Consider the following 16,653-nt stretch of genomic DNA (forward strand, 5'->3'; position numbering starts at 1 on the left):
ATGGAAGGGCACTACCTAAGGTGCTAGCAAAGTACCGACACCAGACATCCAGTGACATATCCTCACATCCCTCACCTGCAGTTTGATGGATTGTCAATTTCTGCAGTAGGCGCGGTCTAAAGCTTCTGTTTATCCAGAAGTTTGAGAATGGAGAAAAAGACAATCATCCTCCGCCACATTTTATCCTGTAATCTGTGCAGGAGGTACACTGAGGCAGAACAGAAGGGCAGCGCCCCCAATACAGGGGAAAAAAGCCAATATGGCATAAAAAAAACCTGTAAGTGATCCATTGTCAGCTGTAGTAAAGGATCCGGTAAAAAATGGAAGTAGGCACCGAGCAATGGCGACCCAGCAAGGGAGAGAAATAGAAGCCAGGAGGGAGCACATGGAAATCCAGGAGACAAGGCAACAAGCAAGCAATGCGACAAAGCAGGAAGGGCAGAACAAGAGGGAATACAAAGATAGGATGCAAGAAAGCAATAGTGTCTCACCCGCGAGGAAAAGAGCAAAATCCGGAGGGTTGAAATTCAGCGAATCAGTCCAGCGGGGAAAGATATGCTAGCACGTGCGGGCGTCATCTTGAAACACTAGACCGGTACTCCGCGCTTGAGAAAGGAATGTCCAGGCAAGTGAGACGTCCTTCTCCACCTGTGCCACAACGACCAGCGCGTCTCTGTGACATTAGGACCCCTTCTACTCCGGTCTGGTCTAGGTTTCCAGGGATGTCGCAAAAGAAAATAGTCTGAGGAGAACAGGTGCAGGATTGTGAGAAACTGGTTCCCAGGTGCGCTCTTGGATAAATACCCTTTCCAATGTACTAGGTATTGTAGAGTTCCTTAGTAATCGGGAGTAAACAGGCTACTTCATATTCCTCAGGTTCGGTATTGGACAAAGTGTTTTTGGTAATAAGAGGTAGCGCCCTACTGAAAGGGTCAGTGCGATATTCCTTCAACAAAGACGTGGGGAAAACAGGATGAATACGTTTCCATGACTTGGGTAGTTGTAACCAGTAAGCCACAGAGTTGATCTTGGCTGTTCTAAGAAAGGGACGCAGATAGATACCTTGATGAGAGTTAGATGGTCGGACCGATCTAGGTAAGTATTTTGTTGAAAGGTAACCACTCCAGCACTATTGTAAGATGGGGTGTGCTAGGTCTAGGAATTTGAAAAGACTAGTAAAGTCAATTTCACTTTACTTTCTCTGGGAAACAGTTTATGCCAGAGAAGGTATTTAAACCTTGGGACAAAAAAAAGGCTTCCCCTGTATCACTGGACTGAGGGTGCTGTGTGACACACGAAAAGATGATGCCTATGGCGTTGTCTAAAAACTCAATAATCCAAGAACACAAGAGTAAAACAGTCAAAATATGAGAGGGGGAGGGGGAGGGGGAGGCTCACACTCTCCAGGTTAAAAAAATAAAAAGAAAACAAATCAAGCCCACAAAATCCAGCAAAGTTGCTGGGGGTGTCTAAGGTGATGGGAATTGACGCATTTATGAGAATTCTCCCCAACACTCGTCCCTCCCAGACTAAGGGACAGGAGGATTTAATCCACCCCTGGATGAGTCTACTTACTCTAGTCGGTCATACATTTTGGAGAGACCATCAGCATTTTGGTGATTACACCCCGACCTGTGTTCAATGGTAAAATCAAACCCCTGTAGGCCGATTGACCATCTTAATTTAGGATTCCCCCCCCCCCTTCATCTGCAATAACCATCAAGGGTTGGCGGTCTGTCTGAATCAAAGTATGGTCTAAACTTCTTCAGAGACCACACAAAGACAAAACACTCACGTTCTATGGTTGCCCACCTGGTCTCAGGTTCTTTCAGCTTCCTGCTGATGAAGCAGATTGGTGTTCCCTGCCTTTCTCATCCAGCTGACTCAGAACTGCACCTATATCTGTATTGTAAGCATCTGTTTGCACAATGAAGGTTTGGCTATAGCCAGGAGCTCTTAAGACTGGAGCTTGACAAAGGGTTTTTCGCAAGTCCTTCAAATGCCTTTGTGCACTCCTCATTCCACCTGACATTCTTGGGGAATTTGGGTGAGACCACCACATTCAAGGGAGAAGCTATGGACCCATAGTTATCTATGAAATTCCTATAACAACCAGTGAGACCTAGAAAGGATCACACTTGGGTTTGAGTAGTAGGGGTGGCCCATTCTTGTACAGCTTGTACTTTGCTAAATGGCCTTATTTCACCTCCTCCTACTTCATGTCCAAGGTAGACCACTTTGCTCTAACCAATTTGACATTTACTTACCTTTATGGTCAGATGGGCCTGCAATACATATCCTAAGTGGTCAACATGTTCTTTCCAAGTAGGGCAGAACACTGCAATGTCATCCAAGTATGCCATGCAGAAGTCCTCCATCCTATTCAGAACTTCATTAACCATCCTTTGGAATGTAGCAGGTGTGTTTAATTCAAAAGGCATAACCGTAAACTGGTAGAGGCCTGCTGGGGTCGAAAATGCAGTTTTCTCCTTGGCATGGTGTGTCGGGGCTCTTTGCCAATAGCCTGACGTTAGGTCAAATGTACTGAGGTACTTGGCTGAACCAAGTTTGTCCACCAGCTCATCGGTCCTAGGTAAAGGATGGGAATCAGTCTTTGTGACTGCATTTAGAGCTCTAGAGTCCAGAGAATCTCAACTCCTTGGATCCTGCCTTTGGCACTAGTACAACTGGACTAGACCATGAACTGGTAGATGGTTCAATTACCCCGAAATCAAGCATCTAGTTTACCTCCTCTATGTGGGCTCTTACATGGTCTGACGTCCTGTAACCTCTGCTTTTAACAGGTAAACAGTCACCAGTGAGAATGTCATGCTGGCCCCAAAGGGTCGATCTCTCGATCTCCCTCCTTCCTCCCCCCTACCTGCCTCCCCCCCTCCCCCTCTTTCCCCTCCCTCCCCCCTCCATCCCCCTCCATCCCCCTCCATCCCTCCTCCCTCCCCCTTCCATCCCCCTCCTCCATCCCTCCTCCATCCCTCCTCCATCCCTCCTCCCCACCTCTCTCCTCCTCCCAATATTTGACCTCTCCAAGTTTTCCCACAACCTTGAAGGGTCCAATCCATTTGTCCTGTAAGGCCCTCTGCCTTGTAACTAGAACTTGCTGGTCTTTAGTAAACTTAACCATGTTGGCCTTCTGGTCATGCCAATGCTTCACCAGAGCCTGACCTGCTTTCAAGTTATCAGATGCTTCTGTCATCATGTGTGTCATTCTCCTCCGGAGACCTAGCACATAGTCAGTGACTCAATGGCTTGGGGCGAAGGAGCACTCTCCAACCCCTCCTTAATTAGGAGCAACGGACCTCTAACTGGATGACCATAGAGACGGGATTAAAACCAACTCCCTCCTGAGGGACTTCTCTAAGCGAATAGAAGGCCTGGCAGTAAAAGGTCCCACTTTCTTCTAAGGGATTCTTCTAAAAGCACCCATCATATTTTTCATAGTTCTATTAACCTCTCTACCAACCCATTCGTCTGGGGATGGTAGGCAGTTGAGAACTTGTAAGTCATTCCACAGTTTTACCACATGGCCTAGTGGGACAAAGTCTGATCCCCTGTCAGAGATGACTTCCTTAGTAAGACCTACCCTTGTAAAAATACCAAGTAAGGCCTTAGCAACTGCCTGAGCAGTGCAAGTCCTCATAGGTATAGCTTCAGTATATCTGGTAGCATGGTCTACGACAACCAATATAAAACCTGAAGAGGTTGGAGGGTCCAAGGGACCAACAATGTCGATTCCTACCCTCTCAAAAGGGACTCCCACCACTGGGAGAGGCCCCAAAAAAGGTGCCACGTTCTTGGCTCCACTCTTGCCAGATGTCTGACAAGTGTGACAGCTCCTACAGAATTTATCTACATCAGACCCCAACTTAGGCCAGTAGAAATACAGAGAAAGCCTTTCCTTGGTCTTCTTAAAGCTTAAGTGACCAGCTAAAGGGATCTCATTGGGCTAACTGTAGGAACTGTGGTCTTATCTCTAGAGGTACTACAAGTCTTCTGTAGTCCCCTGGGATAAGACTCAGTAGATTCACTGTAGAAGACGCCATCCTCCCAGTACAACCTGTGCTTCCTTGGCTCTTGCCCGTCCAGCTGAGAAGCTGCATGTTGGTGAAGTCCTTCAAGAGTAGGACACTCTGACCTCTGCTGAAGTCTGCCCTACAGCGGCCACCTTCTGCCAGTAAAGGCTGCAGCTCAGGGTGGTCTTTAGGATCCAGATCTCCAACAGGGGCAAGGTCTTCTTGCATCCCTAATCTAAAGCAGCTACATGGTTGTTCCTCAGCCTCAGCTGGTGGAGCAGTCACAGGTGTGACTTGACAGTCCTGTCGGGGATGTCCTTGTGGGTTGCCCAGGAGTGCTCCCTGGCTTTTTCCTCGAGACCATGGGTTTCCCCTTTGTCTCCTTCTTGGAAATAGTTTGTAATTTCTGTGGCTGGGTGTTCTAGTTTCTTCTTTAACATCCTCTTGAGAGCCTGTTAAGGTACTCTCTGGCTTCTTGGGATCAAGCTCTTTCGAGTCAGCCAAATGTTGTCTCAGCTCAGGAGAGCAGGCATCAAAATTTCTCATTCCTTCAACTCTATAGCCCTTTACCCAACCATCTAAGTTCTTCAAACATTCACACACCCAGGTAGCCCAAGGGGTGACATGCTTTTTGAGGGTCCTAAACCTACTGGGAAGGGGTTTTCCCAAATCTAGCCATCAAGGCTAGCGTCACATTTGCATACTCCAATCTTTCAAGTTCCAACATTACAGCATCAGTTGCAACCTGGAGGAGCCTAGACAAAAGCCAAGGAATCAACTGATTCGCTGGAAAACCCCGAATCCCATAGTTTTACTCAAAATAGCCAACCAATCCAAAATATCAAGTTACACCTCATATATACTCACAGCTTCCTTAGGCATGCAAGGTCTCTTAGGACCTAGACTCTGAGATAGAACCATTTTAAAATGACACTCTTCATTTCAAGAGCATGATGTATTTCCATTTCTCCGAGTTTAATTTCTTGATGTTTACTTTCATTTTGCATTTGGAGCCTTTTGAATGCTAACTGAAGTCTAATTTATTTCAACTGAGCTCAGTACTGGACCTGATCGGGTCACTGTGGCTAAATGTTGAGGCTCAAGAGCTTGACGACGTCCAGGGGGGCTCACATCCCGAGACTCCTAACTCTTCTTGCTCCTCAATAACATTAGAGTTAGACTCTGAATCATCGTCTTCAACATTTTCCACATTTGCTGAAGGAGTAGGTGTAACAGACCCACTTCTCAGACTTTGAAAATCCAACAATTGTTCAATCAATTCCTTTTTTCCTTCCTTTAACAGGGAGATTCTGGACCTTACACATCTTTCAGTTGATTTACTGTTAAAATGAACAGGGCTTCCTGTATAAAGTTATCCATATCAGGCATGATAACATTGCTTATCTAGTGGTGCTTAGCCTTGTGAAGGTTACTATTTGAAGAAAAGTAAATCCGAACTATCAATGTAACAACTCTGCAATTTATCCCACTACTGCCACCAGTGTTAGGCAAAGTTTGAATGCAGTACCCTTTGGGACCACTATACAAAACTGCGTAGTACATACTTCTACTAAAGGTTGGTCTTGCTTACACCTGTAGTCCTAGTTGTGTGTAGTGGTCCCAAAGGGTACTGCATACAAACTTTGCCTAGCATGGAGTAACATCTGAGGTATTGCTCCATGGTGTGGTTCAAGCGCTCGGTTTGGCCATTCATTTGCGGGTGGTAACCAGTGGACAATGCTCGTTCTATGCCTAGCAGTATGCACAGAGGACCAGAAATGGGAGGTATATTGAGAACCGCGATCAGAGGTAATAGAAAGTGACAGTCCATGTAAACAGAAGATCTCTTTAAGGAAGACTGAGGCTCTCACCAGTGCTGAAGGAATGTGGGGAAATGCAGTAAAATGAGCAATCTTGCTGAAAGAATCTACCGTGATGATAATCGCAGTATTCCCCTCTGAAGAAGGTAAATCCAATACGAAGTCAGTAGACAGATGCATCCATGGACGCAGGGGAATCACCAGCTGTGAGAGCTTTCCGATGGGTTTGTGCGTGTTATACTTGCTTCTAGGCCAAGTTGGACAGGACATGCAAACCCTTACATCCAAGGTAGAAAAATATAAGCCAGGAGGGAGCACTGGGAAATCCAGGAGAAAAAGGCAACAAGCAAGCAATGTTGGCAAGGCAGGAAGGGCAGGACAAGCGGGAATACAAAGATTGGATGCAAGAAAGCACTAGCGTCCCACCCCCGAGCAAAGAGAAAAATCCAGAGGGTTGAAATGCAGCGAATCAGTCCCGCGGGGGAAGATAAGCCGGCGTGCGCGATCTTGAAACAGTAGACTGGCACTCCGTGCTTGAGAAAGTCCAGGCAAGAGACGTCCTTCACCTGTGACACAGGGAGCATCGCATCCTGGACTGGGCAACGGAAACAAAACATTAACTTGGCACCTGTGGTGCACTTTGACCTGCACCAGAGTGCCTGGAGACAATGCAAAAGAAGGCCAGCACTGCATACATCCCAATAGCATAACCCACCCCTACATGCTTTATACTTCAGCCAAATACAATGACTCAAAGGAAGAATCGGACCATGACTCAGACATGGCTCAAGGTTTCAGAGTAGGGTTGGATATCATGATACTCACATCAACAATGGGACAGCAGCCATATTTTTGGTCCGGTAGTATGCAGCAGGTGTTTCCATTGGGGCAGGTTGATCCATCATGACATGTCACCCTCTCTGTTGTGGCCTCTGAGGAAAACAAAAAGAGTGTTTCTAGTGTCTCAATACACCACACATTCTCACCTCCATCATTGCAACATTACAGAGTAAAGAACATGAGTAGCTTTCCTACAAGCTAAGTCGGGGAACAAAATGTGCACTAGCAATGATGGACTCTTAGCTATTAAGAAATGGCGATCTGTGGGTACATGTAGAATTGAGGTGGTACACGACGATAAGGTTGCAATTTGAAAATGTGCACCCTGAGCCAAGTCTTCCATCTCAGAGTAGCTGCAGAGTGTAGCTCAAAACAGAATAAATCTAAAAAGGCACACAACATACTAGCACTCCTGGAGTATTCTAGAGAGGTTTACATAAAAGAAGCGCCACCACTAGATCTCCCATCCACTACAGAAGCCTGAAGAGATTCCATTTCTCCAAGGAATGGAATCGTTTTACTTGTTGGGAGTAATTCCCACATATCGTTTATTAGGGGGATTTTTGAACAACCCTCATGAGGGCTGTGTAATAATCAGGTAACACGATTGAAGTACATCGCGTCACCCAAAAGGAAAGCCAAAACTCTCCAATGTCGGCAGTAGCAGAGCAATTGTGCTTCAATTCAGAGGGGTGGGGTAAAGTTGGCAGGAAGGTACAATTAAACCCAACAGACAAGAATGAACCATGCTGGCATATTGAAAATAAAGGACAAAGACTGATATGTTTTGGATATTTCTCCTCTGTGAAAGATGGTGAGCTAAAGAAATTGGGTAAGGCTCTCATAACTGGGACTAATGTCCGGCAGAGGGACTCCCAGGACTGCCCCCCCCCCCCATTTTTTATACTAAAAATAAATACAATTTATTTTAAGGTCTCACAAAATATTCCCAATGCGGAAAAATAAGTACCATTGTGAACATCACAGTGCATAGAGTAATTGACGAGCACAGTAAATGGCCAGTTAAGGCCTAACTCCCAGTTCGGAATTTTTCTTTTTTTTTGCAGATTTCCCTGTATAGAGATCTATGGAACCTGTGAGAAACTTTAAGGTGTCTCCCTAGCTAGTCCCTGGGGATCTGTCATCCAGGGCCATCGCTACTGGATCCAGTTAATGGGGGTGGACTAGTGAGGGTAGATCACCTGGATGGTGGGGGTCCTTGGGGAGCAGGATACCGATGGGCGAGACGCAGTAGCCCCCTTCATTCAACACCTTTTCCCCATCTTACCACGTAGGATATTACAAAACACTGCCCCTCCCCCTTTTCCGACAAACACTTTCACACAACACAGAAGACAGACTAACACCAGAGCCATTTACATGACATGGCCCAATACAAGGGACCAGCAAAGTCAGGCAATTGACAGACAGCCCTTTCCCTTCCCCACAGGGCTAAAAGGGTAGAGCTCTAGAGCATAAGACTAGCAATGACAACCATCCGACGTCAGAGCTAACTCAGCACAGCAGTTCAAGAGGAGGAGGAAGATGGCGAATACAGAGAGGGTGACAAGCAGAAGAGTGACCTTTCCCTTTCCGATCAAGACCCGTGAAACCTCTGCAGATGGAAACATAAGACCGCAAACAAAAGCCAAAGTGTGTTGCAGCAGATGTCTACGGTATGCAACACCCTCCTCCGCTGATAACCAAGCCAGGGAAGGACGCTTGTCTCAGGAGTACCAACCTGGAGTCCAAGAATAAAGAAAGGCAAGCAGTTCATCACAGCCGGTGAGCCAAGGGGAGAATCGATAAGAAACCAGACTGTTAAACGAAAAGTAGCCAACGTCTAATTTGAACTTTGAAAGAAAAGATATGATTGAGGAAAGAGGGGGAAAAACCAACAGAGTAGTCTGGCACCACGTGGGTGCTCAGGCAGGAAACTGTGCGATTACCCGATGGTAGAAACTACTGGAATCAGAAGCCCTTGGCAAGAGGCGTAAAGAAGTGGTCATACAGGGATCTTGTAAAATCCTCTGTACTTTTGAAAGTCTTTGACCTGCAAATAATTGAGACGCAAAGGGAAATTAATCCCACTTGGTGAAATAAGCGCATGAACCGTGTGTTGTAAATGTTGGCAATTGTGAACCCGGAAGAGGGAAGTAGACTACCAGGAACCAAGCCTGAAGTACTGTTTAAAAAGACAGATTTGTGAATGTAGCAGGTATTGAAGACATGGGGGAAGTGAATTGTACCCCTTGTCAAGTGGGTCTGGGCCCGGTCGAAGGGAGATGCAGGGGTAAAAGCCATCACCCAAAGTTCATTGAGAAAGCACCCGTTCAATTGATTGGTTGAATAAGATACGTGAGGGGTCAGCGCCTGGAAGAGGGGGAACCAGGGGGGAAGCCATCACCCAACATGAACTGTGAAAATAACTTTGTTGTGGAATACATCAGCCCTCGAAGGCAAGAGACTTTTGGGAAAAGAGACTTGGCCATCGAAGAACCTGATAGTTGATACAGAACGGTCAGCTCGTGCTGAGAAAGCTCAAGCGTTTGCTGTGCTCCATGGTTCCACCAGGTCCTGTGCAGTAAATGTGGGGGAAGGGAGACCCCTGGCAAGTACATCCTGACTTACGATTTGAGAACACCTTTTTCATTGAAACCCCATCCCCCACACCCTTTCTATAATTAGTTCTAAGGACTTGGCAATAGGTCTTTCCTAGTGTAGGCCTTTTATTTGACACCACCACTAGGACCACCTTTTTCATTTGATGGTCGACGCTTGCTCCCATTTTAGAATTAGGGTAGGCGTTTTTCCACCCTGCATGAATTGTTCAATAAACACCCTTGAACAGTGATCACTTCTGTCTGTCTTTACTTTTGCCACCATGAGTTCTGTACAAACCCCTTAACTTTGATGTTTTGGACCAGTCCTGGCTTTTGAAGGCAAGTAAAGCCTTTTTGCCTTAATTACCCTGATAAGCTCAACTGTTTTCGGGGCACTTATCGGTGCAGGGGACTTTGCCCCCCATTACAAAATGTGTTTCACACTGTACACATCACCTTACTGGGAATTGCGGAAGGGGACTTGGTATGGGGAGGTTGGCATCATGGAAGGAAAAGAATATATTCAATGTAACAGAAATACCTTTATTAACTTAAATGTCAAGATGGTGTAAGGCCTAACTTAACCTATGCTAAGATGGGATTTCCCCTACCTAAAGAAACAAAGGATAGTCTTCGCCAGTAAGTTCAACTTAAAAGTGTGTCCAAAACCTAAGCCTGCCCTCACAACTAAAACAAAACAATGTGTAGGGATGTCAACCATAAACTAAACAGTGTTCCTAAAGTAATGTTCCAGCTCAGGTTTAGTTCAGTACAGTTTCAATGCAGCAAGTCTCCAGGACCCCTTCCCCAAGTTCAATGTGACTTATCACAAAAGGAAGTATCTTGAGGCTCTGTCTTTAAGATTAGTTCCAACAATTCTTCCCAGCTCAGGGTTCCCCTTTCCCCAAGCTTTAAATGCACCAATAGTAGTTTTCCTTTTGACACAATAGTAGGTTTCCTTGTCAAAACGTAGAGGTTCTCTAGTCTGGGGGCAGTTGTCACCCATCACAGGTCGCGCAACCAGGAACCCATTAGTTCTCCTGCTCACACATAGGCTTCCTCAGTGTCTTGCCTCTATTTCAAGTTCTTTAGTTGGACAACCTTTTTCTGTACACATTCAATGTCTTGTTGTATTTCAGGGCCCTATTCAAATTTCACTTCTGGTGACCCTTTTCTCCCTTCATGCTTAGCTTCCTCCAAGTATATAGGTCACTGGCCTCCAAGCACAATTTTGGGGTTTTATCAGTTCCATATTCAACAAATGACATGCCTTACTTACCGTAATAGCATTTCGCATGATTGTATCTGCTTAGATTCACATGTTGTGCATATAGTCAGACATCTAGTGGTAACCGCAGAGTATTGCATCTTGTCTTGTGAGGATCGAAAGGGGACCTCGACATGAGCGTGCCTGTAACACCATCCCTAACGTGACTTGTAGTGTACCCAAAATCCCTCATGCGCCGAGGTCCCTTCAATTGTATTTTTTCTGCCGTGAGAGAGCCTTAGGACCATGCCGAGTGTACAGAAAGAGCAGTAGTAAGACGTCTATGTTCCTTCCATCCGAGTGGGGAGGAAGGGTGGGCGCATGTGAATCTAAGCAGATACAATCAGAAATGCTATCATGGTAAGTAATGCTTGTCTTCTGATGCTTGTTAATCTGCTTAGAATCACATGCGGTGCATAGACTAGCGAGCAGTACCCAGAGTTGGAGGTGGGATGTGAGAAGGAACAGCAGTGAAAAGATGTCTTAGTACCGCTTGTCCCACCTGAGAATCAGACCTAGAATGAGTGTCTAGGCAATATTGTTTTGTAAAGGTGTGAACAGAACTCCAGGTTGCCGCTTTGCAAATGGACTCTAGGGGAACATTGCCAATGAATGCTATGGAAGCCCCAGTGCCTCGAGTAGTGTGCTCTAGGCTTGAAGGGGGCAGTTCTCTTAAAAAGAGTATAGCAGAGTGTGATGCAATTGACAACCCACCTTGAGATGGCTGATTTAGAGACAGGATCCCCTTCTCTATCAGCTGCCAATTAAACGAAAAAAAATGGTTGGTCTTTTAGTGGTTTAGTTCTTTCCAGGTAATACATGACTGCTCTACACACATCTAGTGTGTGTGTGTAGGCTTCTTTCTGCCACGCTAGTGGGGTTCTGGAAGAAAGTCAGCAGTTCTATAGACTGGTTCAATTGGAACTTGGAAATAAATGTGGGCGCAAATCGAGAAGTGCGCAGAACCACCTTATCTCTGAACTGTAACAAAGGGGTCTAGAACTGAAAGGGACTGTAGTTCACTGACTCGCCTTATTGAAGGGACTGCCACTAGGTAGGTGGTCTTGCAAGAGCTTTGAGACTCGCTTTATGCAGAGGCTCAAAAGGAGACCCCATAAGTCTAGTTAATACCACATTTAGGTCCCATCCGGGAGCCAGGTTAGAAATGGGGGGTTGGGGGGGGGGGGTGAATCCTTTTAACCCCTTCCATGAAAGCCTTAACTGGTATCTTCCACCACAACACCTTCTGGTGGGACGTAGCGTAGGCTGAGAGTGCAGCTAAGTGAACCTTCAGGGAATTAAAAACCAGGCCTGGGTCTAGTGAGTCAAGTACAACACAATATGAGTAGGTGAGCAGTCAATGGGATTGATGATCTTGGAATTGCACCAGATGACGAAGCTCTTCCATTTGCTAAAGTAGCAATGTCGGGTGTTAGGTTTTCTTGCTTCCCCATGTATGTCCACGCATCTCTGAGGAAGTTGGAGGTGACCGAATTCTAGGACTTCAGGAGCCAGGCCGCTAGGTTCAGAGTTTGCAGGTATGGACGAAGCATTTCCCCCCTTGTCCTGAGATAGCATGTTGCATGGGCAAGGCAGTGTCATCGGATGAGAGAGACCTCTCCATTAGATGGGAGAACCAGGGTTGGCAGGCCCACGCCAATATTATGGTGACTGGTTCCTGGTGCATCTTGTGCATGTTATGAGTCGGGGAGTCGGGGGAAAGCAAACAAATTTCCCTGACCATATTATTCAGAGACCGTTCCCCTTGGATCGGTTTGGAGGGTACCTGGAGGCATAATTTTGGCATGGTCGTTCTCTAGGGTGGCGAACAAGTCCATCTCAGGGAAGCCCCATTCTGCGAAAACATTGGAGACGAGGTCTTCATCTAGTCACCATTCGTACGCAAAGGGCAGTGGGAAGTCTCTGCTGAGCACGTACGCCAGAAGATTGAGTTCCCCTGGAACGGGTTGACAACAGGAACATCTTGTGTTGGAGAGCCCACTTCCAAATGTTCTGGGACAGTTTGGATAGCCCTGGAGAGTGAGTGCTCCCTTGCTTGTTCAGGTAGTACATGGCTGTGGTGTGCTGTCTGAGGATCGGGACAAGTTTCCCCTGCAACTGTGTCTGAAAGGCCTTCAGTGCTTTGAATACCGCCAACAGCTCCAACAGGTTTATGTGGTTGGACGCTACCGCTGGGGACCAAACGCTGCACGCCGTCTGCTGAAGCAGGTGAGTCCCCCACCCCGTGAGAGAAGCCTCCGTCGTGAGGGTGGCTTCTACTGCGGGGGTGGTGAAGGTTCCCCCCCCGCCCGACCACCACTGCAGAGAGCACGAGGGCTGCCAAGACAACCACTAGATCGTCCCATTATCCACTGGCCTGACACCACTGGCTGTTGAGCCACTCTTGCATGGGACGCATGTGCAAACGTGCGTGGGAAACCAAGTACATGCAGGACGCCATCATTCCTAAGAGTCGCATGGCTTTGCGTACTGTCACCTCTCGACTGGCTATATATTTGAGGTATCTGAAACAGCATGTTTTGTACCCTCTCGGAGAATACAAGGCCATTCTCTGTTCGAATTAAGGCCCCCAGGAACTGCTTCACTTGACTGGGGTCTAGGCTGGATTTCTTCTAGTTTATGGAGAATCCTTAACTGAATAAGAGGGCCATCGTCTTTTGGGTATTTTGGACACGCATGTTCCGTAGAAATCCCCTGTTATGAGCTAGTCGTCGAGGTAAGGATAAACTGGGATGGACTGCCTGTGCAGGTGTGCTGCTGCCACTGCTAGTACTTTAGTAAACACCCTTGGGGCGGAGGTAATGCCGAAGGGAAGGACCTTGAATTGCTATTGCTTACCCTCTATCCTTATGAACCTTCGATATTTCCTGTTTGCTGGCAACATTGAAATATGAAAGTATGCATCTTTCATGTCCAATGTTGCCATGTAATCCCCTGCATCAACTTCTTGCAACGTGACCATACAAAACTTCTGAGGTTTGACAAATTTGTTAGCTGGGTGCAAGTATAGCACATGACGCATGACGAGATCCTTTTTGGGTACAAGGAAGTACACTGAATAAATACCCTTGTTTACCTGTAGAAGAGTGACGACTTTGATGGCACCCTTTTCCTACAGGATCTCGACCTCTTGCAGCTGGATCCTCAGGTGTTCTGGTGTTAGGCGTCTTTATCGCGAAGGTCTGAATCGAGGTGGTCGGCTGAACTCTATGCAGTAACCATGGGCAACGGTCTTGAGTACCCACTGGTCTGTTGTAATCCCCTGCCATTTGGCATGAATGCTGTTAGACGTCCCCCGACCAGGGAGGCATGGGAGAGGACCCGGATCTAAAAAGTCATTTCTGACTGGAGGCTGGGGAACCTTTGGGGATGGAATTAGGACCCCTTCCTTTCCCATGGCGTTGTCTGTTAGGTAGATACGGGGTAGTGGAGGTAGACCCCTGACCTGAGGACCAATTGTTCCCGGAACCATATTGGTTGTGAGGGGAGCGAGAGTAGGCCTGCCCACGAAAGGAGCGGCGAGAACCTCCCCCTCTCTGTTGAAAGGGTCTTTGAAGACTTTGGACCAAATTACTCAAAGTCTTGTGTTCCTTTTTTGCCGTTTCCAGCGCCTCATCAACAGCCTTGCCAAACAAGTTGGAGTCCTCCACCGGCTTGATGATTAAGGATGCCTGGGGTCTCTGGCTTAAACCCAGAGCTCTTCAACCAGGAGTGACGTTTTAGCGAGGTACCCTGGGCTGACGTCCTTCCCCGCTGTCTCAGCAGCATCGTGGTTCACCTGCTTACCTTCAGATACAATCGTAAGCAGGTGAGTATGCACGGGTTCAGGGACCTAGAAGGCCCTCTTGCAACAGGTTCCATTGAACATCCGAGCAAATGGCCAACAGAGTAGTGTTGTTGGCTATGCAGGTGGAGTATGCTGCAGCAGTAGTAATCCTTTTCCCCCAGTGCGTACAACTTTACATTCTTTGTCCCCGCCCTCTTCCTTGTTGTGAGCAGAGAATCCGGGCTGGTATGCCCCCTAATGTAGAGGGGGTCAAGTAGGGGAGGGACGAAAAAGCTTCTCCACCCGTGGATTAACAGCCCTGGTTTGTGAGGGCGTTAACAAAGGAGCAATGAGTCTTTTATAGAAAAATGTCTTCAACAGAATCTGAATCTGGCACTTCTCCTTGCGTGGCAATTTGGAAGTGTTTGACTGTTTTCTTTAAGATGGCGTTAAACACCATCTGGTCATCAACAGGTGATGCATGCCTGATGTAATGGTGGGGGAATTCTAGGGAAGGGAGGTGGGGGAAGACACTAGTCCATACACAAAGTGTCAGGGTCCAGGGTAAGGGACGCCCAATGTGGGTCATCTACTGGCTGGTTGTCATCCCATCCCTGTGCGTGATCAGTAGGATCATCCTGCAGGTATGGGTCAATAGGAACTCCTTCACCAGTAAGGTCAAAAAACTCTTCCTCATGAAATGGATTAGACGTCCACTGGAATTTAGCCATAGGTGTATAAGGGCTCTCTTCACGAGGCCTTTTAGGAGCAAATCTTTATGAAAATTCTACAAACTTTTCCAGTCAGTTCATGCAACCCTCAAACTTCTCTGGTCCATGATGAGGAGCCAGAAGAGTCTAGAGGAGGAAAGGGATCTTTCTGATCTTCCTCCCTAGAACGTTGAGATTTCTCACCAAGAGTCTTCGATAAGGAGAGATGACTTGGAGCAATCTTTCCGCTCTTCCTGGCGTTTCGATGAGTCTTTCGATGTGGCCATAGCCTTGTCTTGTTTCACTGTTGAAACTATCTTAGCGATACTTGTTCGGCGTTACAGGGAGGTGTCTAGGCTGTCTAGGTCCGTTGCGCCATAGACAGGTGCAACTGGGGCCTTGGGCGGCACCTGCGCCTCTTCTGAGGCATCTCGACGTCCACGTGGCTTTAGGTGCTGGCGCCCTTACTCTTAGACTGCCGAGACCCATGCCGCTGTCGCGGTTGCGGGGAGGGCTGCCGATCATGCGAATCGGCAGGTGCTGCCAAAATATCTGGCTTACCCGTTGGCACCTTGGAATGCTTCGACTGACTAGTCGAGGCGGAACCAGGGGTTGTGTACTTTGTGCGAGTTTCGTGTGCATCCCTGTCGCCAGGATGGACATTCCCCGTAGCAGGACTTGTCGTGCCTAGCAGGGCCACGGACGGACATCGTGGAGCGAGAGCGCTCCGATGTAAGGTCAATGGTGTCCGAAGTGGAGCCTTGGTCATCGCTTATTTCCTCATCATACTCGGTGGCCACGGGGTGTTAAGGGGGGACCTACCCTCGGCCTGCGACATAACGTAGACTGCCCACTGCTTTTCTCAACGCTCCTTAATAGTCTTAGCACATAGGAGCTTACAGGCCTCACAGGGCACCTCGTCAGGATTTAGGGGAAGACACTTATTGCACAGACTGTGCTGGTCTTCCCATGGCAATTTTCCCCTTGCAGGAAGGGCAATATCTAAATGGTGTCCTGTCCATAGCTCAGGAAACTAAAAACGACTACAGAACCAAAGGGACAAAGAGGGGAGAAGGAAAGATTCTTGAAAAGAATAGAAACTCCCAGACCACGCTCTCCCTACGATATAGGCCGGCCAGAAAGGCCCGGCCACGTGGTCAGCAGGGCAGACCGGAGCACCAGCCGTCAAAGTTCTGTTCTTAGCTGTCTTCGGCGGTGGTTCAGGAATTAACTGTCGAGAAGGGGACGATAATATAAATGCGACTGGAGGTTGGGAAATATAAAATATTGCTATCTAGTAAGAGCTCTGCATAAGGCGACCAGCTAGCTGGGCGGAAAAAAACAATCCGTAGGACATCGAGGGATTTTGGGTACACGTCACGTTAGAGACAGTGTTACAGGCACGCCCACTGTCTACGTCCCCTTTCGATTCTTGAAAGGCAAAATGCAATACTCTGTGGTTACCACAGATATCAGACTTTATGCACAGCATGCGATTCTAAGCAGATTAACGAGCATCAGAAAGTAGTTTTTCAAATGTAGCTTCAAAAACAAATGGTCAGACTTGACTTCAACTCTGCAGTCAGACCCCCTTC

General features: G+C 47.3%; 1 protein-coding gene across 4 annotated transcripts in view; it reads right to left on the reverse strand.

Annotated features, from left to right (window-relative positions):
* The window catches only part of GRN (granulin precursor), a 906,558-nt gene that overhangs the window by 506,744 nt on the left and 383,161 nt on the right, over positions 1 to 16,653 (reverse strand). For all 4 annotated transcript variants that reach the window (XM_069634286.1, XM_069634284.1, XM_069634287.1 and 1 more), the window contains exon 7: positions 6,677 to 6,783. In XM_069634286.1, coding sequence (XP_069490387.1) covers positions 6,677 to 6,783 — 107 coding nt within the window. The remainder of the gene's footprint in view (positions 1 to 6,676; positions 6,784 to 16,653) is intronic.

Source organism: Ambystoma mexicanum, chromosome 13, assembly GCF_040938575.1.
Source record: "Ambystoma mexicanum isolate Mex_15411 chromosome 13, UKY_AmexF1_1, whole genome shotgun sequence".
Classification (NCBI taxonomy): domain Eukaryota; kingdom Metazoa; phylum Chordata; class Amphibia; order Caudata; family Ambystomatidae; genus Ambystoma; species Ambystoma mexicanum.